General features: G+C 41.5%; 1 protein-coding gene across 4 annotated transcripts in view; it reads left to right on the forward strand.

Annotated features, from left to right (window-relative positions):
- The window catches only part of SLC41A3 (solute carrier family 41 member 3), a 78183-nt gene that overhangs the window by 2755 nt on the left and 53265 nt on the right, over positions 1-22163 (forward strand). For 2 of the 4 annotated variants that reach the window (XM_049861817.1, XM_049861814.1), the window contains exon 2: positions 19257-19561. The exons of 1 other annotated variant lie outside the window; for it this stretch is intronic. In XM_049861817.1, the coding sequence (XP_049717774.1) occupies positions 19289-19561 (273 nt within the window). In that variant the 5' untranslated portion in view covers positions 19257-19288. The remainder of the gene's footprint in view (positions 1-19256; positions 19562-22163) is intronic. One more of the 4 variants, XM_049861815.1, reaches the window with a different exon arrangement.

The following is a 22163-nucleotide window of genomic DNA, read 5'->3' on the forward strand; positions in this document are numbered from 1 at the left end:
TTCAGCCACTTAGTAACACCGACGTTTTCATCTGGGGCCCGTCTGATGGGTGAATGGGGCCTTTCACAGTTGGCTTTAGTTTCATTTCCCTGGCCCTGGAAAGATGACTGTTCCCTTCTATGTTTGGGACATCTGCGCTTCTCCTCTGTTCCGTGCCTGCTTATGGCCTTTGCCTGTTTCTTTGCTGGGTTTTTTTTTTCCTTGTTGGTTGTCTGTTCTACATGTTCCAAATATGTTCTCATTGGCTTTTGCTTGTCTTTTAATTTTGTATAGAACTTTTATCATACAGAATATTTAAGCTTTGATGTAGTCGAATTCATCATTTTTTTCTCTCTGCCTTTGCCTGTAACGTATATGGTGTTTTGTTTTCTTGTTTTGAAGGGCTTCCCTACCCCAGCTTTTAGGGGCTTAAATCCTTGGTTTAGGGGCAAAAATCCTTCTGACAGACCACTTTCCTGGCTGCTTAGGCAAACCAAGCCATGTCCGATTGACACGGGAGACACAGAGCACCCCTCTGTTCTGTCAGTAGGGTGCCGGTATCTGGGCACCGCATGTAGAGACACTGTCTCCCTTTTGAACTTTGTGAACACCTAATTCATTACTTTAATGGAGTTACTGAGCAAGCAGTCTTTTTTAAAGATCTCCAAGAGCCACTGTTGTTACAGCCCATTTACACGGTTAAGAAATCATAAACAGATTTAACAAATGCCGCAAACATTTAGATGTTGACTGCGTGTGTATATTTAATCAAATTCTTCTGAATATTTATTTAAAACTATAATGTATCTGATTTTTTGTGGTGTTTTAAATGGGCACACAGTATTATAATGGTTACGAAAGGAATCAGTTCATTTACACCAAAATGGGTTATAAAACCCAAATATCATGGATATGAATTTATATAGTCATTATCTTCATTACTCTTTCCAGTGGTTTTCCTAGAGTGTAAGTACTTTCACTACTGTTTTTGCACCTTCTTAGGGTTTCAGGATTCTCACCAGATCTAAGAGGAAAGAAGTAACGGTCTCGGGCCAACAGAGATAGTAAGAGGAACTGGGCTATCCAGGAATTGCTTCTTGGTTGGGAAATAGGGCCAGGTCATGCATTGCAAAGTGACTCCGATCTCTGTGTCATTGGGCTGAGCCCTGTTTTATCACAAAATTTTCATTGCTATTTTTTTTTTATGCCATGAGACCCTTAGGTTTGTGTGTTTTTTTTTTTTTCATAATTTATTTTTGTTGTTGAGAATACACACAGCAGAACATACACCAGTTCAATAATTTCTGCATGTACAATTCAGTGGCATTGAGTATATTCTTTAGTTGTGCAGCAATTCTCATCCTCCTTTTTTCCTCCTCCATTAACATAAGCTTACTGGCCCCTAAATTTTCTATCTAATCTTTCAAGTTGCTGTTGTCAATTGATCCCATGTAGATTGATCTTAAAAGAGCACAGTACTCCAGGCTAATTTCTTTACTAGTAAGCTAAACTATTGTTTGGTTTTGAGAAGCCTTCAGGGAATATTTTAAAGTGCAAGGTTTAAAGATTATCTCAGAGTAAAGTTTCAGGAGTTCATCCAGCCTCCACGGCTCCAGGAAATCTGGATTCCATGAGAATTCGAGATGCTGGTCTGCATTTTTCCCCTTTTGATCAGGAGTCTTCTATGCAATCTTTGATCAAAATGTTCAGTAATGGTAGCCAACCACCATCCGGTTCTTGCCTCATGGCCAAGGAGGCGGTTGTTCATGAAGGCACTTAGCCACACATTCCATAACCTCCTCCTAGTCCTAACTCTCCTTCTTCCTCTGTTGTCCCAGGTGATGTAGACCAATTGTTGTGCCTTGGATGGCTGCTTTCAAGCTTTTAAGACCCCAGGTATTATACAACGAACTTGGAGGTAGAACAGAAGCACTAAACATATTATTAGGCCAATAAACTGAGATGTCCCATGAAACCATGACCCTAAACCTCTAAACCAAGGAAGGTTAATGTCTTTCTTATGGATTTTATTATTATTATTATTTAATTTTGAGACTTGTAGTCTTTCTCAGCAATGGGGAAGTCCTTCCATTTTGCTTGGCTGGCAGCACCAAGCTCCTTGTCCTGACTTTACAATGCAGTGACCTGGTTTCCTGGTATATTTGGAAACTCATTTGTGTCTTACCTGAATCTCAGTGCAATCAGTAGGGTGACCCAGAGGGTCCATTCCTTTGAGGATGAGGGGTTGAGTATGTCATGATGTCTCTCTAATTGGATAGTTCTTGGAAAACATTTTTGGATCCTCTTTTTAATTGGTTATTTTGTCTGACCACCTGTGCTATTCGGCAGCTGAACCTTCTTTGTGCTTGGTTATTCCTTGACTGTAGTTGTTAATCGAGCCTCTATGCTCTTGGCACAACTCCTGCTTTTTCCAGTACTGTGTTGACTTGCTCACACATTTTTGTTCACTCTTTTCTGCACGCACAAATCACTTCTTCATGAAGTGACGTGGTATAATTGCATTAACAAAAGACCTGGCTGTGGAGTCAAAACTTCTACCTGTTAAATACAACAAAGAAAGATTTCTACGATAGGATATATTTAATTCTGTATTGATTTTAATTCATGATTGAGTTTGTATGCTGTTTAATTTTATTCATTCTTTATTGATTTTTATACACCCTAATATTAACTTTAACTTTTCTCTTTTGATACCATAATGAACTCATGGTCTTTTATAGATTCAGCCTGTAAAATGATAATTATACTGTATTTAGTGTTGTTTGATTCTTGAATTGTCATTGTTTGACAATGGTGGTCTACTTAAATTTTGCTCCTTTGTCATTTTGGAGCCCTGGTGGCGAAGTGTTTAAGAGTTCAACTGCTAACCAAAAGGTTGGCAGTTTGAATCCACCTTGGAAACCCTGTGGGGCAGTTCTACTCTATCCTATAAGGTTGCTATGAGTGGCAATTGACTTGGTGGCAACGGGGCTTGTTGACATTTTAGCCCCTGCTCTGACACCTTTGAATGCATCTTGTCTTCTGGCAGCAACAGAATATTCCAAAGCCATTTTAATTTTTTTTTCTACCCCAGTTTATGGAGTCCATTATCCTAGTGTTAGAGAGAAAAATCTGGGTGCCAAGGTTCGTGGGGCACCCCCATGATGGGGAGATGGCCTGCTGCTATGGACTACTTTTAGAAGTGGGAGAGCTGGAAAACATGTTTTTCAAGGTTAGAGTTCATATTGATTTTTATCACTTCGATATCGTGTACCCAACTTTCCTTCGAGCATATGACTGCATTGGTAACTAAGATTTTTCTCCTACATCAACAGTCTTTAGTTCTGTATGCTTTTCCAAACCCAGAGAAAAGTGGATTCAACTGTTACAGAATCACAAAATGGGAATATATTAGTTATCATTTGGTGCCTAACCCAGTGCTCCAGAACTTAGGGATTTAACACAACACTGATTTATCATTTATGAATATTCTCTGGGTTACCAGGGTGATTCTTCAGCTCCACAGGGGCCACTTATGGGCCCTGGTTCGTTTAGTTTAGTGGGGAAAGCAAGAGAGTGATCTTTAAAAGCAGAGTATATGCTCATGTCACTGTCCAGCTTAGAACCCTCAATGCTGTCCCACATCACACTTGGGATAAAATCCACACTCCTTACTCACCCGGGAGGCCCTTCCTGAGGGGCACTGCTTGCTCTCTGCCCCATCTCCTGCTGTGCTCGTTCCCTGTCTTTGTGTCCCAGGTGTGCTAGCCTCTTTGCCTTTTCTTCCTCAAGGGAAGGAACTTGTTCCTGCCCCAGAGCTTGTGTACTTACTTGCAGCTTCCTCTGCCCGGACAGGTCTCCCCAAACTTTTGCACAGTTGCCTCCTTTTTTGCTGATTACGGTTCAGTAAAAATGTCACCCACTCCTTAAGGGCCATTTTTGATGGCCCATCCAAACCATTCCCTCCAGCCTCCCCAGATGGTGAATTCACTGTGTTAGTGTTCTTCATACTTGCCTTTCTGTTGTTTATTTATTTGTTTACTTGATTACTTCTATTTCTGCCTCTACAAAAAACCTGGTGCCGTCGAGTTGATTCCGACTCATAGTGACCCTATTGGACAGAGTAGAACTGCCCCATAGAGTTTCCAAGGAGCGCCGGGCGGATTCGAACTGGTGACCCTTTGGTTAGCAGCTGTAGCACTTAACCACTACGCCACCAGGGTTTCCTTTCTGCCTCTAGAGTGTAAATTTCCTGAAAGCAGGGCATTTATCTGTCTTGCTTTTCACTGTATTGTTGGTGCCTAGAACATGCCCAGCACAAAAGAAAAGAATAAGACATTATTTGCTAAGTAAATGATGAATCAGTGATTCTGAGTATATAGAGAAGGCCACTGCTAGTTTTGTCTGTAAATTTTAATTGCTTTAAAAAATACAATGGAAAGGAAAGAGGCCCTGATAAACAAAGCATTACTGAAGAAACAGCAAAGTAGGAGGCCTCACACTACCTGATCTCAGAACCTACCATATAGCCACAGTATTTGAAACAGCCTGGTACTAGTACAATGACAGACACATAGACCACTGGACAGAATCAAGAACCCAGATGTAAATCCATCCACCTATGGTCAGCTGATTTTTGACCAAGGACCAAATTTCATTAAATGGGGAAAAGACAGTCTTTTTAACAAATTGTGCTGGCAAAACTAAATGCCTATCTGTAAAAAAAGAAACAGGACCCATACCTCACACCATACAAAAAACTAACTCAAAATGGATCAAAGACCTAAATATAAAATCCGAAATGATAAAGATCATGGAAGAAGAAGTAGGGACAATGCTGGGGCCCTAATACATGGCATAAATACAATACAAACCATAACTAACAATGCACAAACACCGGAAGATAACTGGGAGCTCCTAAAAATTAAATTCTTATGCTCATCAAAAAAATAAAAAAAAGAACAGAGACAGAATGGGGAAGAATTTTTGTCTATGACATATCTGACAAGGGTCTAATCATAGTCTCTAAAATGTATAAAATACTTCAATACCTCAACAACAAAAAAACAAATAATCCAACTTAAAAATGAGCAAAAGATATGAACAGACACTTCACCAAAGAACATTCAGGTGGCTGCTAACAGACACATGAGGAAATGCTTGTGATCATTAACCATTAAAACAAACAAAAAAACACATTGTCACGGAGTCAATTCTGACTCATAGTGACCCTAAGAGAAATGCAAATCAAAACTACAGTGAGATAACCACCTCACCCCAACATTACTGGTACTAATCAAAAAAACAGAAGATAACAAATGTTGGAGAAGTTGTGGGGAGATTGGAACTCTTATGCATTGCTGGTGGGAATGCAAAATGGTGCAACCACTATGGAAAACAATATGGCACTTCCTTAAAAAGCTAGAAAAAGAAATACCATACTATCCAGCAATCCTGCTCCTAGGAATATATACTAGAGAAATAAGAGTCCTTACACAAATAAACATATGCACAGCCATGTTCATTGCAGCACTATTAGCAATAGCAAAAAGATGGAAACAACCTAAGTGCCCATCAACAGATGAGTGAATAAACAAATTATGGTACATACACACAATGGAATACTATGCAACAATAAAGAACAATGATGAATTCGGAAAACATCTCAGAACATGGATGAATTTGGAAGATATCATGCAAAGTGAAATAAGTCAGTCACAAAAGGAAAAATAATGTATGTATGAATAAAACACTGTTATAAAACCTCAAGAAAAGGTTCACACATAGAAAAAAACAATCTTTGATGGTTACGAGGAGGGGAAGGGTGGGAAGAGAAATCACTAACTAGATAGTAAACAAGTGTTAACTCTGGTGAAGGGAAAGACAACACAGATGTAGGGGAAGTCAGCACAGCTTGACCAAGGCAAAGTTGTAGAAGCTTCCTAGACACATCCAGACACCTCGAGGGACCGAGTTACTGGGGCTGAGGGCTGGGGACCATAGTCTCAGGGGACAGCTAGGTCAATTGGCATAACAGTTTATAAAGAAAATATTCTACATCCTACTTTGGTGGGGAGCGTCTAGGGTCTTAAAAGCTTGCGAGCAGCCATCTAGGATACATCTCTTGGTCCCATCCCATCCAGAACAAAAGAGAATGAAGAAAACCAAACACACAAGGAAATATTAGTCCCAAAGGCTAATGAACTACATGGACCACAGCCTCCACCAGCCTGAGCCCAAAAGAACTAGATGGTGCCTAGCTGCCACCACTCACTGCTCTGACAGGGATCACAATAGAGGGTTCTGGACAGAGCAGGAGAAAAATGTAGAATGAAATTCAAATTCACAAAAAGACCAGACTTACTGGTCTGACAGAGACTGGAGGAACCCCTGAGACTATGGCTCCCAGACACCCTGCAAATCCAGCTAACCCAGAACTAAAGCCTCCTCCAAAGTCCATCTTTCAGCCAAAGTTTAGACAGGTCTATAAAACAAACAATAATACACGTGAGGAACATGTTTCTTAGTTCAATCAAGTATATGAGACCAAATGGCAACACCTGCTCATAAGCAAAGACAAGAAGGCAGGAATGGACAAGAAAACTGGGCGAATGGACACGGAGAACCCAGAGTTTAAAAGGGGAGAGTGCTGACACATTGTGGGGATTGCAACCAATGGCACAAAACAATTTGTGTATAAATTTTTGAATGAGTAATTCACGCTGTGAACTTTCACCTAAAGCACAATAAAATAAATATGCAAAAAATAGTGCACATTCATTGGGGAAAAGTCCAAACAATATAGAAGTATATAAAATGAAAAGAATTGTATATTCATGTCTTCCCCACCCAAAGTAATCCTTTCTCCTACATTGACTGGCTTGGTACATGGTGGGGACTTCTTATGAGAAGGAAGAGGCGGGAGAGACAGAATTGGAAGAATCGGGAGTTCTGTATTAGCCTTGTGGTATTCGAGATGCCTCTTAGATGCCTGAGTCAGCATTTGGTTGTCCAAACCTGGATCTTGGGTGAGGTCAGAGCTGGAGATATAAATAGGAGGCAACGGCACATTGTTGTCCACAGGACTCGATGAGAACATCAAGTGATGGGTTGTAGACAGAAGAGAGATGAGGGCAGGGTCTGGAGCATGCCAACGTTTGGAGGGCAGAGGAAGAAGCAGAGAAAGAGCTGCCAGTGAGGTAGGAGGAAAACGAGGTGACCGTGGCATGTGGAAACCCAAAAAGGGCTGCCAGATAAAATATAGGGTGCCCAGTTAAATTTGAATCTTAGATAAACAACAGACAATACACTTAGCATAAATATGTCCCATTTTACTTGCTGATTCTGGCAACCCTAAGCCAGAAGAAGGACTCTCAAGGAGATCCACATGGATGAAAATCAACCAGGGCACCAGTCACATAAACCTTTTTTTTTAGGATGCCAGACACAAGATGGCTCCAAAAGAACTTCTAACTTGGGGAAAGAGAGTGGGAAGTTTTATGTTGTTATTGGTTGCTGTCAAGTTGATTCCGACTCATGTCGTTGTTAGGTGCTGTTGAGTCGACTCCGACTCATAGGGACCCTATGAACAACAGAACGAAACACTGCCCGGTCTCATGCCATTCCAACAATCGTTATACTTGAGCCCATTATTGCAGCCATTGTGTCAACCCATCTCGTTGAGGGTCTTTGTCTTTTTGATGACCCTCCACCAAGCGTGGTGTCCTTCTCAAGGGACTGGTCCCTTCTGATAACATGTCCAAAGTATGTGAGACGAAGTCTTGGCATCCTCACTTCTAATGAGCATTCCGACTGTACTTTCCAAGACAGATTTGTTCATTCTTCTGGCAGTTCATGGCATATTCAGTATTCTTCGCCAACACCATAATTCAAAGGCATCAATTCTTTGGTCTTCCTTATTCATTGTTCAGCTTTTACATGCATATGAGATGATTGAAAATGCCATGGCTTGGATCAGGCATACCTTAGTCCTTAAAATGACATCTTTGCTTTTTAACACTTTAATAGATCTTTTGCAGCAAATTTGCCCAGTGCAGTGTGTCGTTTGATTTCTTGACTGACGCTTCCATGGCCATTGATTACGGATCCAGGTAAAATGAAACCTTTGACAACTTCAGTATTTTCTCCATTTATCATGATATTCTTATTGGTTCAGTTGTGAGAATTTCGGTTTTCTTTATACCAAGGTGTATCCTATATTGAAGGCTGTGGTCTTTTATCTTCATCAGTGAGTGCTTCAAGTCCTCTTCACTTTCAGCAAACAAGGTTGTGTCTTCTGCATATTGCAGGTTGTTAATAAGTCCTCCTACAAACCTAATGCCCTGTCCTTCTTCATACAGTCCAGCTTCTTGGACTGATTGAATAAGTATGATGAAAGGATATAACCCTGATGCATGCTTTTCTTGACTTTAAACCACGAAGTATCCCCTTGTTCTGTTCGAACAACTACCTCTTTGTCTAAGTACAGGTTCCTCACGAACACAACCAAGTGTTCAGGAATTCCCATTCTTTGCAATGTTATCCATAATTTGTTATGATCCACACAGTCAAATGCCTTTGCAATAAAACACAGGTAAACATCTTTCTGGTATTTTCTGCTTTCAGTCAGGATCCATCTGACATCAGCAATGATATCCCTTCATTCCAAGTCCTCTTCTAAATCCAGCTTGAATTTTCGGTAGTTCCCTGTCGATACACTGCTGCAACTGCTTTTGAATGATCTTCAGCAAAATTTTATGTGTGTGATATTAAAGATATTGTTTGATAATTTCTGCATTCTGTTGGATCGCCTTTCTTTGGAATGGGTACAAATATGAATCTCTTCCAGTTGGTTGGCCAAGTAGTTGCCTTCCACATTTCTTGGCACAGACAAGTGAGCACTTCCAGTGCTGCATCTATTTGTTGAAACATCTCAATCGGTATTCGATCAATTCCTGGAGCCTTGTTTTTCGCCAATGCCTTCAATGCAGCTTGAACCTCTTCCTTTAGTACTGACTCACAGTGACCCTATATAGTGGAGTAGAACTGCCCCATGAGGTTTTCTTGGCTGTAATCTTTATGCAAGCAGATCACTAGGTCTTCGTCTTGTGGAACCCCTGGGTGGGTTCACAGCCAAGTGCTTAACCACTGCGCCACCAGGGAGATACAGGCCAAAACTCACCTAGAGGAGGGTGGCCCAAGTACAGCTAATTTTAGAAACAGGAACAGAAGGTTTGCTCTTATGGATTAGCAGCCACTGCAGGTAGTCTGGACTTTATCCCCACCCATTAACCCATTGCCCTTGAGTCCAGAGGGATAAAAAGGAACAGGAGCTAAAGTCACTGCAGGAGGGGCTAAGGGAGAGCAGCTGGGGGTGGGGGGTGGGGACAAGGAGGTGAGAAGGCCACAGTGAGAATTTCTCAATCTCAAGTCCTTCAGAGTCTTTCACAACTTTAATGAGTTTTTCTGAGAAGTATACTAAGATCAGGAGAGGGAAAGCATTCAGGGTGGCCTTATGTAGGTCGTTGCTGACATTGGCAAGAGCAGTTTCTATAGAGAGGAGTGACAAAATGTGAGTTTAAGAGATTTCGGGGCTGATGAAGGAAAACGACATGCCCATGAGATGGCAGTGTTGCACAGCAAGCCATTTATTGGGGCCATGTGTTGGCAAGGGAAACCCTGGTGAAGTAGTGGTTAAGAGCTATGGCTGCTAACCAAAAGGTCGGCAGTTCAAATCCACCAGGTGCTCCTTGTAAACCCTATGGGGCAGTTTTAGTCTGTCTTACAGGGTCGCTATGAGTCAGAATTGACTCGACGGCAATGGGTTTGGGTTTTTTTTTTTATTTTGGTTTTGGTGTCAGCAGGAGCCCTGGTGTTGCAGTTGTTATGAGCTTGGCTGCTGACCATAAGGTTGGCAGTTCGAATCCACCAGCCACTCCTTGGAAACCCTATGGGTCAGTTCTTCTCTGTCCTATAGGGTCGCTAAGTCAGAACTGACTCCATGGCAATGGGTTTTTTTTTTTAATGTGTTGATAGGTTTTGCACACCGAGGAGATCCCTCACAGCAAAAGAGTCTCCAGAGACAAGAAAGGCACTCTCCAAAGACTCCAGGGGACCACCAGAAGGGGAAGAAAGCAAGGGAACTCCCTGGGGAGAGGACAAGTGGAGGGGGGAGGCTTATGTGTCTGGGTAATGTTGCTCAACAGTGAGATGGGGAGTCTTTGGGTCAGAGAGCTCAGAAGGGCAGCAGCGGCTTAACGTCTTTATCACTGCAGAGTTTGCCTTATCTATGGCTACCAGTTGTTGGGCAGAGTTTCTCTAGATATGCAAAGCAGGCAAGCTTTAAATAGCTAAAATCAGCTTATTTAGGATACTTTTTAAAGCAATTGGATGTCTCCGAATTTGAGTTGGGCACTGGCTGCAGGCTCTTTTAGGCTAAAGGGCTCCAGCCTGCTATGAAGAAATAAACAACCAGGGACCAATACACAGAGGCCATCTTTGGCTCATTTATATGGCACAGAGCCTGATTGAGAGGGGTTGGGGGTGGGGTCATAGAGACATTTGGGACAATTCTTTCTATAATTTTGCTATAAAGAGGAGGAGAGAAACCAGGCAAGAGCTAGAAGGTAGTTTGAGGTCAACCAAGTTTTTTAAAGAGTCAGACCCCAGATCTGCCATTCTGGTAGAGGCGAGGAGGCAGGAGGGTGGAGACCCTTGTGGGTGTGAGTCCTTGGGAAGGCAGAGGTGGGCTCTGGGCACAGGGGAGGGCTGGTGCTCCGGAGCCTCTGTAACCCTCGGCTTCCTCTTCTGTATAACAGGGTGATCATAGTAAGACTTTGTTATCGTTGTTGCTAGTTGCTGTCTAGTCCATTCCAACTCATGGCAACCCCATGTGTGCAGAGTAGAACTATGCTCCACAGAGTTTTCAAGACTGTGACTTTCAGAAACAGTTTGCCAGGCCTAATTTCCAAGGTGCCTCCAGGTGGGTTTGAACCACCAACCTTTTGGCTTGTAGTCAAAATGCTTAACTGTTTGTACCACTTAATGGGGATTTTCAAGGATTAAATGAGATAAAGGAGCTCTGCTTGGATAATTGGTAGCAGTATTATTATTTTTTTAAAGAGATTAAGGATAGGACACTGCCAGGGACCTAGGATCCCCTACCCCTCTTCTGCTAAGCACACTCCCTCCCTGTGGGTTCCAGGGGAGCTGTATGGAGAGGCAGAGTGGGACTTAGAGAACATGCTGGTAGCTCTCCATGGCACTGGCTACTTCCAGTGGTGCTGGTGTTGAATCGTGCTGTTGCAGAGGAGCCCTCTTCCCCCCCACTTCTTCCCCCTCTGTTACCCACATCCCCACTACGGTTAGGCCATAGTGCTTGTGACTCAGGTTACCAGCACTGCTGAGGCAAATGTGGCAGGAATTTAAAGAAAGTGGTTGGCTCTCCCAAGCAGACAAGCAAGAGGGCTGGGGCAAGAAGGCCATGAGGAAGGTGCAGCATGGGTTCCTGTAAATATGTCCCAGTGAATGGCTTGGACCTTGGCCAGTCAGGTGAGCAGCAGCACCTGCTTTCAGGATCATGGTGGCAGGTGGGGGCAGGAGGAAGGGGCACTGGTGTGGCAAGGACAGATACCTTTTGCCCCTGTTATTGGACTGCTATAAGTTCTTTAGGTCCCTGGGTGATGTAAGTGGTTTGCCATTGCCAGCTAAACTAAAGGTTACCAATTTTGAACCCACTCAGCAGCTGTGCAGTAGAACTTGGCAATCTGCTTTTGTAAAGGTTACAGCCCAGAAAATTCTATGGGGCAGCTGTACTGTAGCACAGGGCGCTGCCATGAGGTGGAATCAACTCAACAGCAATGGGTTTTTCTTTCTTTTTTTTTTTTTGGCAAGTCGTTTAGGAAGGTGGGAGTCACATCAGAATAAGTAATTGTCATCTTTGTTTTTGTTGGTTTATTGCCTGTTTCAATAAACCTAATCCTGCCTTGGCTCATATTCTTCAGACTGGGTGGCTGGGGACAGTTGCTGTACCTTCAAGGACCTCTCCTAAAGACTTGAGGCTTCTTCTCTATATTCCTCTTACTCCTGCACATTTGGGCTTTCCTCACAGGCTGCAAGTCTCCTTTGCTGACTTGACAAACCTGCTCCTCACAATACAATGCTCTTACGCCAATGAGAAACAACAGCTGGCCCGCGGGGTAGGTCTGGTGACTTCCACCTACCTGCTGCTACAAGTTAATGCATGTAGTAACATATCCCTGCTGAGTTCTTTCCTCCACTCCTCCTGAATCTGGAAATCCTGTGGGGCGAGGGGTGGGGGTGGATTTTATTTGGGTGGGTAGAGTAAGCCCCCCACCTCATTCCTTGCCTGAAAAGTTCTGAGATCAGCTCGAAAATAAGACGGGAAGGCATAATCATTATATCTATACTCAAATAGAGGATAGGAGGGTATATACATTTTATTATATAAAGAAACAGGATCCAGAACACTGATTTTTTTTTTTTTAATTAAAATCTGTGTGTAAACATTGGAAAGATATACACTAAACTTAGCATTAGTTACTTGGGGGTAGTGAAATTATTGACTATTTAAAGATATTTGAGAAGCCCTCATGGCACAATGGTTAAGTACTCAGCTGCTAACTGAAAAGTCGGTAGTTTGAACCCACCAGCTGCTCTGCAGGACAGCGATTTTGCTCCCATAAAGATTATAGCCTAGGAAACCCTATGAGACAGCTCTGTTCTGTCCTATAGGGTCACTATGAGTCAGAATCGACTCAATGACACACGATAACAAAATGCTTTTCTGTATTGTCTGAGTTACGTTTCTCGTGAACATATATTACTTTTGTAATCAGAAAAAATTCATTTTTATTTTGAAAAGAGAAGTAAGTCGGAGTGGTCCATCAGTAGAGTAAATGAATTGATGGTAGTATGTTTATGCAGTTGACTTCTATACAACAATAAAATAAAGTGAATTCAGTAGCATGGCTGAATCTCAGAAGCGTAATGTTGAGTGAAAGAAACCAGATATGAAAAGAAGATATAGAGTGTGATTACACTGATCTAAATTACACGGTAAGCAAAACTCAACTATATTGTTTAGTGCTGCGCACAGAGTTAGTAAAACTAAAGAAGGAAGAACAAACTGAGGACATAACTACCTCTGAAGACAGGACAGAGGTCACCTCTGGTGGGGAGGAGGGGTTGTTACCTGGAACTGGCTCATAGGGTTTTGGGAGGCTGGTCCTCTTCTACTTCTTAACCTTAGTGGATTATGAGGGTGTTCACTTTAAAATTATCAATTTTTTTGAGCGTATACCAAATATGGCTTTAATAAAAACAAAAATGGGCAATAACAGTGTTGAAAAAGATGCGGTGTAATTAGAATCCTCATACATTGTTGGTGGGAATGTAAGATGGTATTGTCACTTTGGAAAAAAAAAGTTACTCAAAAAGTTAAACATAAGTCAACACAACTGCACTAAAGCAAAAGCAAAGAAGTTTCCTGAATAAACTGAACTCTTCAAAGGCCATCATAGCAGGGGCGGGGGTTTGAGGACCATGGTTTCAGGGGACATCTGCGTCAACTGGCAAAATAAAATCTGTTAAGAAAACATTCCGCATCCAACTTTGGAGAGTGGCGTCTGGGGTCTTAAGCGCTAGCAAGCGGCCATCTAAGATGCATCAATTGGTCTCAACCCACCTGGAGAAGAAGAACACCAGAGACACAAGGTAATTATGAGCCTAAGAGACAGGACCACATAAACCAGAGACAACATCAGCCTGAGGCCAGAAGAACTAGATGGTGCCTGGCCACAACCGATGACTACCCTGACAGGGAACACAACAGAGAACCCCTGAGGGAGCAGGAGAGCAGTGGAATGCAGACCCCAAATTCTCATAAAAAGACCAGGCTTAATGGTCAGACTGGGACTAGAAGGACCCTGGAGGCCATGGTCCCCACACCTTCTGTTAGCCCGAGACAGGAACCATTCCCAAAGCCAACTCTTCAGGTAGGGGTTGCACTGGAATATGGGATGGAAAATGATACTGGTGAAGAGCGACCTTCTTGGATCAAGTAGACTATGTTGGCATCTCCTGTCTAGAGGGAAGATGAGAGGGCACAAGGAGCCAGAAGCTACCCTAATAGACACGAGGAGACAGTGGAGGGAAGAATTGTGCTCTCTCATTAGAGGGAGAGCAATTAGGAGTGTATAGCAAGGTGTATGTAAATTTTTGTATGAGAGACTGACCTGGTTTGTAAACTTTCACTTAAAGCACAATAAAAATTAATTAAAAAAAAAAAGTTAGACATAGAGTTGCCTGTGTGACCCATCTTTTCTATTCTTGGGTATATACCCAAGATAACTTAAAGCATATATTCACACAAAAATTTACACATGAATGTTCATAGCAGTTTTATTCAAAATAGCCAAAAAGCGGGTACAACCCGAATGTCAATTAACTAATGAATGGAAAAACAAAAGTGGTATATCCATATAATAGAATGTTAAAAAATCGGCCATAAAACAAATGAAGCACTGATACATACTACAACATGGATGAAACTGAAAACATTATGCTAAAGTGGTATCTCAATGTGGTTTTGTTTTACATTTTCCTGATGACTAATGTTGAAGCGTGTGCTTACTGGCCATTTGTATATTTTCTTTGTAGAAATGTCTATTTAAGTCCTTTGCTAATTTTTATATTAAGTTGTCTTTTTATTGTTGATCAGTGTTATTTATATATTCTGGGTGGATAGATAGACCAACTGCCAGATAGCTATCATCTGGTTGACTCTAGATCATGGCAACCTTATGTTCAACAGAACAAAACATTGCGCAGTTCTGCATCATCACAATTGCCGGCATGTTTGAGGATTACACTCCTTTTGTTAAATTTATTGCTATTTTATTCTTCTTGATGCTATTCAAAATAGTTGTTTTCTTAATTTCATTTTTGGATTGTTCATTGCTGGTCTATAGAAATAAACTGGTTTTTGTGTGTTGATCGTGTGTCTTCCAACCTCGCTTAACTCATTTATTAGTTCTAAGGTTATTGTTTTGTTTTGGTTTTTTGTTTGTTTGGGTGTGTGTATTAGGATTTCCTGTGTACAAAATCATGTCATCTCTGAATCCAGATAGTTTTACTTCTTCCTTTCCAATCTGGATGCCTTTTTTCTTTCCCTTGCTTAATTGCCCTACCTAGAATTTCCTGTACAATGTTGAATAGAAGTGGTGAGATTGGACACCTCTATCTTTTCCTAATCTTAAGCAGAAAGCTTTCAGTCTCTCATTATTAAGTATGATGCCAGCTGTGGGTTTTTAGGAGATGCCCTTATTCAGATTGAAGAAATTCCCTTCATAATCTGTTGAGTAATTTTATCATGAAAGGGTATTGGATTTTGTCAAATGCTTTGCATCTATTCAGATGATCATTGTCCCCCCATTTTTCTATTAGTATCATGTATTACATTGATTGCTTTTCCTTTGTTGAGCCAGACTTGCATTCCTGGAATGAATCCAACTCAGTCATGTTGCATAAGCCTTTTTATAAGTTGCTGCTGGATTTGGCTTGTTAGCATTTTGTTGAGGATTTTTGTGTCTATATTCATAAAGGACATTGGTCTATAGTTTTCTTGTGATATCTTTGTCTGGTTTTTGTATCAGGGGAATATTGGCCTCATAGAACAAGTTGTGAAATGTTCCCTCCTCTTCTATTTATTGGGAAAGTATATGAAGAATTGGTGTTAATTCTTCTTTAAACATGTGGTAGACTTCACCAGTAAAGCCATCTGGTCTTGGGCTTCTCTTTGTGGAAAGTTTGTTGGTTATTAATTCATGCTCTTTCATTGTTATAGGTCTATTCAACCTTCTGCTTTTTCTTAAATCAGTCTTGGTGGTGTGTGTGTTTCTAGAACACTGTTCATTTCATCTGTTTTCTAATTTGTTGGTATACATTCATTCATAGTATTCCCTTATAATAATTTTTTTTGTGTAATTTTGGTAGTAATGTACCCTCTTTCGTTTCTAATTTAAGTAACTTGTCTCCTCTTTCTCTCTCTTTCTTACTGATTATAGTCCCCGACTTACAACTTAATTGTTTTAAAAAAGTGATTATATCATTTTCTGTCCTGTAATTGAAGAGTTTAAACCATTTACGTTTAATACAATTACTCATAAAAATTTATGCCTGCCATTTTGCTATATGTCTTATGCCTTTTTTTGTTTCTCAATTCCTCTATTACTGCCTTCTTTTGTGTCAAATATTTATTTTCTATTGTATCATTTTGATTCCTTTGTCATTTCTTTTACTATATATTTTTGGGTTATTTCCTTAGCGGTTACCCTGAGAATTACAATTAGTATCTCAGTTTGTAACAACCTAGTTTGGATTATAACAACTTAATTTCACTAGTATATGAAAACTTTGCTTCTTTGTGGTTTCATTTCCTCCCCTTTTGTGCTCTTATTGTCAAACAAATTACATCTTTAAACATTGGGCACCCACCAACACAGATTTATAGTTATTGCTTTATGCAATTGTCATTTAAATTAGATAAGAGAAAAAAGAGTTGCTAACAAAAAAATATATTTACACCCACTAACCAGCTGCTGTGAGTCAATTCCGGCTCATAGTGACCCTATAGGACAGGGTAGAACTGCCCCAATGGGTTTCCAAGGCTGTAATCTTTATGGAAGCAGACTTCCATATCTTTCTACCGCGGAGCGGCTGGTGGGTTCAAACTCCAAACTTTTGGTTAGCAGTCAAGTGTTTTAAACTCTGTGCCACCAGAGCTTCTAACAAAAAATACATTTGTACTGTCTTTAACATTTACCTATATAGTTACATTCACTGATGCTCTTTATTTCTTTGTATGGATTCAAGTTACTGTCTAGGGTATTTTCAGCCTGGAGGACCCCCTTTAGTGTTTCCTGTAGGGCAGGTCTGCTAGTGACAAATTCTTGTCAGTTTTTGTTTATCTGGGAACATCTTAATTTCACCTTCATTTTTGAAGAATAGTTTTGGTGGGTATAGAATTCTTGGTTGATGTTTTTGTTCTTTCAGTACTTTGAATATGTCATCCCATTGTCTTCCGGGCTCCATGATTTCTGGTGAGAAATGAGCTATTAATCTTATTCAGGATCCTTGTATGTGATGAGTCACTTCTCCCTTGCTGCTTTCATGGTTCTCTCCTTGTCTTTGTTTTTTTTTTTTTTTAACAGTTTGATTATGATGTGTCTAGGTGTGGATTTCTTTGAGTTTCTCCTACTTGGACTTTGTTGAGATTCTTTGACATGTAAATTAATGTATTTCATCAAATTTGGAAAATTTTCATCCATTATTTCCTGAAATGTTCTTTCTGTCCCTTTTTCTCTCTCTCTTCTCCTTTTGCATATGTTGATATGCTTGATGGTGTCCCACAAATCCCTGAAACCCTGTTCATTTTTCTTCATTCTTTTTTTTTCTTTCTGTTCCTCAGATTGTCTAATCTCAGTTGTCTTCAAGTTCACCAATTCTTTATTCTCTCTGCTGAAAACATATGTTGAACACCTCTAGTGAACTTTTCGTTTTAATTATTGTACTTTTCAACTCCAATTTTTTAATTTGTTTTTTTAAAACAATTTTTTTCTTTATTGTTATTCTTTATTTTGTGAGACATTTTCTTCCATTTTCCTTTAGTTCTTTATACATGACTGATGCTTTCAGTTTTTTGGACATATTTAAAATATAAAGTTTTTGTCCAGTCAGTCCAATGACTGGGCTTTCTCAAGGACAGTTTCTATTAATTGTTTTGTTCTGTTTCCAGTGTATGGGCCATATTTTCTTGTTTTTTAGTATGTCACATATTTTTGTAGTTGTTGAAAACAACATAATGTAGAAACTCTGGATCTCTGGTCCCTCCTCTCCAGGGTTTGCTTTTGTTGTTGCTTTTGGTAATTATTGTTGTTTGTTTGTTTAGTAACTTTTCTGGACTTGTTCTTTAAAGTCTGTATTCTCTGTTGTTCATGGCCATTAAAGTCTCTCCTTAGTGGTCAACTAATGAGACTTCCTTGAACACCATTCCTGAAAGCAGTAAATCTCCTAGTTTTGCTGAGGGGCTCCTTGTGCTTGCTGGGGCACACTTTCAGTGCTCTGTCAGGCAGTTAACAATATGCCTTAGCCTTCACTTCCTGCTTGTGCAGAGCCTCTAGATCAGCCAGACATGAGATCTTAGGGCCTTCTCAGGTCTTTCCTGAGCATGTTCACAACCTACTGGGTATGGGCGCAGCCCCACACATGTATGTGACCTTCTAGATACCCAGGAATGTGTGGGAGCTTTTCAAAACCCCCTGTGGACATCTCATTCTCCAGCTTTTCCTTTGGGGCTTTTTGGTTAGTCTATTTTTAACTCCAGCTATTCAAATCCTTCAGGCGCTCCTTGGAAGCTCAATGGGGCAGTTCTACTCTGTCCTATAGGGTCACTATGAGTCGGAATCGACTTGACGGCAGTCGGAATCGACTCGACGGCACTGGGTTTTTGGGTGGTGGGCCTTAAGCAACTGCGAAGTCAAACATTTACCTATATAATTGTTTATAACAAACATCCTCGGGGGAAAAGGTTTTTTGCACTTTGAAAACTCCAAGTCAGGTCAAATGCAAACATCTGAGCAGGTGAGGTCTTCCAGTGACACGCCAGACAGATCAAATTGCAGTTCTTTGGGAATAAGGTACTGAAGGGGCTCCAACTCTATTCTGGTCTCCTCAGTCTACTGGCTTTCACTGCAATTGCGGGCTGTTAATTTTCAAGGCCACCACAAATCTTAAGAACAGGGAATGGGACTAGGACAAGTTAAAATGCCACAGAACTCCATGTTCTTACTGAGATTCAACAGTTTTTCTTGAATAAATACTTCCCAGGTTGCTTCAAGACTTTGCTGAATTTCCAGACTTCTGAAAAAGTTGATTCTGACAATTTTCACCAGTTTTCATGTTTTCATAGAGGAGAGAATTTTCAGAGGTCTTTACTATGCCATTTTTGCTGACTTCTGATTCATACTTGTTTAATGCTCTTGTCAGTATGTACAGTTTTTCTCACACACGTGCAAATTAAATTACAAAACTATTGTAACTTGAGGTTGCGGGAGGCCGTGCAGAGCAGGAGCTGAGTAAGGGCTGTGGATGGGCCTGAATGATGCCAGCCTCTGGCTGGACAGAAAGGCCTGAGGGGTTACAGGGTATAGGCCCCATAGGAGTCTTTTCTACAACTCCTGTTGCTTTGTGTCTCCTAGGTTATAGTTGCCAGAAGCTTAGCTGTGCTGAGATGGATAGGGCAGAGACTCGGCAGCGGAGGCTGGAAGGCTTTGATAAGCCAGAGGAGCTTGGGCTGCCACACACCCAGAGCCCAGGAAGATCCATTGCAGCCTCAGAAGACGGACCTTGGAGTATTCCTGACAGCCAATGGGTGACTCCCAAGCAACTTGGGACTGAGCCCAGCAAAGAGACCACCTTATCCATTGGTGTTCAGGTGACACTGCCCTTCCTGTTTGCAGGCCTGGGGCTGTCTATGGCTGGCGTGCTTTTGAACTATTTCCAGGTAACAGGGAACTAAATGGGGATGGTTGTGGTAGGGACCTTGTCCAATGTCAGCATAAAAAGTGGGCAGCCACGCATTGGGTCCAGCTTAAGAGACACAAGGAAGGGCCTCCTCTCCCAAAATATCATTTTTCTCTGTATTGGGCAGGCTTCTCTTAGTTACTGGTGGCAGAGATGAAACTTAACCAAATTTAAGCTTAAATAGACAATTTATTAGGTTAAATAATTGAAATATGTGAGGGGTAGATTTCAGGCTTAGCATGATCCAGGTGCTTAAATGGTAACAAGGTACTGGCTCTTCTCTCTCAGCCCTGTTTCATTTTCAACCAAGTTTGCTCTACCTCGTGGGGAGGGTGGCCCTTGGCAGTCAATCCTTAGTGCAAGTGCTCTAAGAAGAAAAGAGAGACCTCTTTGTCAATATCCATGTCACTCTCCAAAAATTGACCTTGATCTACTCCTCTGAGTTCAGGTGTCTACTGCTGTCCCAATCACTGTTTCCTGAGGGATGACATTCTCTGCTTGGCCGTCCTGAGTCATGCTGTCATCAGTCTCTGAGAGGAGGCAGGGCCCATCAGAATCCTGTAGGTTGAGGAATTAGGAGTTACCCTTCAGAAAATTTACAAATGTACCATACTATTATTCTACTAATAGAGCCCCATCCCTTTCATCACAGCATTCTTCAGACGTCCTCTCTCGAAAGGGACACTCCCCAAGAATAGTTTAAGCCATTACCAGCCCCATCTTTCCTGTTAATTGATAACTGGCTGAGAACAAAGACAGTCAGGAGAAGTAGGACTGATGGAGGAGAAATGTGAAGTCCAGCAGCTCTTCTTCTCTGACTCAGTCATTGGTATGGAGGCCTCAGAGTGATGGAGTTCCCCTGTGCCCTTGGTGGGGAACTTAAGCCACACACCTCACTGACTTGGAACCAGTCAGGGTTTGAGTCAGGTTCTGCCATTTAGTATCTGTAAGACTGGTGGTTTAATTTTTTTTTAAGTCAACATTTAAAATCAAGAGATTTCACGTAAAAATCTGAATTCCTATTTTCTCTTGAAAGATGGGTAAATCTTGCAGCATTGGGCCCACATTCCCTCCTGGCTACAGTCAATGGGAGCTGCCTCCTATAGGTGGCTGTGCTCTCTCTCTCTCTGCGGTTTCCCACAGCCCCCACCACTCGCTCTGTCACATCATCCCACTTCATGCAGTTACCTGTCTGACTCCTGACCCAGACACCCCAGCTGGCCACTTCCTCAGAGTCACAGTCTCCATTGGCTGCCACCTCAGCTCCGTTCCCCAGGTCCCACTTGAGCCTTGTCCAACACCAGAATGGCTCTCTCAAATCATCACACCTGATATCCCTCTCTGATTTAGCCCCACTCCCCATATTTGATCTCTGTGGCCCCCAGAACCCTCACCCCTCTCCTTCCTCCCGGAAGCCTCCCATCCTTCTTCAACTCATGGTCAGTCATCATGCTGTGATCGTAAGAGCACCTCCAAGTCCCAAGGGCTCTGCATCCCACGGATTTCCTCTTCCCCATCCTCACTGCCACCTCTCGCCCCAGCCCCCTCACCACCCTCCTTAGTTCTGGTCTCACTTCCTGCAGTCCCTTCTCTACACCAGTGATTTTCAGAAAGTTTGTTTCATTGAGTGTTGCTATCAGTAAAACACCTTTGAGCATGTAGCTGCTGTACATGCGTCCACACACAATTGATTCACACACACACTATACGTTAGTTTATGATTTACATATATCTCACACATTGATTTATACACATACATTTTTTTTATTAGTTTATGAACTATATATGCTTACACATTTCTATATGTATATACACACATACACGCACATACACACAAATATTCATTTATAAATAACATGTTGAGAAACAGTGTAATGTATTGGTTTAGACCCCAGATTCCACAGCCAGACTGATTGGTTTTGGTTCCCACCTTTGTTGCTTGCACAAGTTAATTTCTATTTCCCAGTTTCCTCGTCTGTAAATTAGAATGATAGGTTGTTAAGAGGACTATCAGGTCGTTAAGAGGACCGAGTGAGGTAATACATGGACAGTGCTTATAACAGTGCCTGGCACATAGGCAGCTTTGCTCAGTAAGAGTTAACTGCTATTATTGTTGCCATTGATATTAAGTCACATGTACTGCTGTGCCAGTTCTTAAGAATTTACAGAAAAATGGCAATTAAGGCAGATAACAAACAGTGATGTTCTAGCATTTCTTGCTTGTGTCCTCATTGAATTGTCTTGTCCCAGCATCAGTTGGTATGCACCCCATGTGGGAGATCCTCGCTCTTGCACAGTGTCAGGGGACGTCTCCATCAAGTGTGAAAATCTGTCGATTTCTATCTGTGGAATAATATTCAAACTCCTAAAACCAGCATCCAAGCCATCTGGGCCTGCATGGCTGTGTCAGTTAGGATGGTTCAAGGCACAACAGAAAACCAGAACTAAAGTGGATTACATAAGAAGGGAATATGTTATCTCCCCCTGCAAAAAAAAAAAAAAGTCCGGGATGGGGGATTGCAAGGTTGGAAAGTGATGTCATCACCAGCCCAGTGATCACCAAGGATGCAGACATTTCCACA

This window comes from Elephas maximus, chromosome 20 (genome assembly GCF_024166365.1).
Source record: "Elephas maximus indicus isolate mEleMax1 chromosome 20, mEleMax1 primary haplotype, whole genome shotgun sequence".
Taxonomy (NCBI): domain Eukaryota; kingdom Metazoa; phylum Chordata; class Mammalia; order Proboscidea; family Elephantidae; genus Elephas; species Elephas maximus.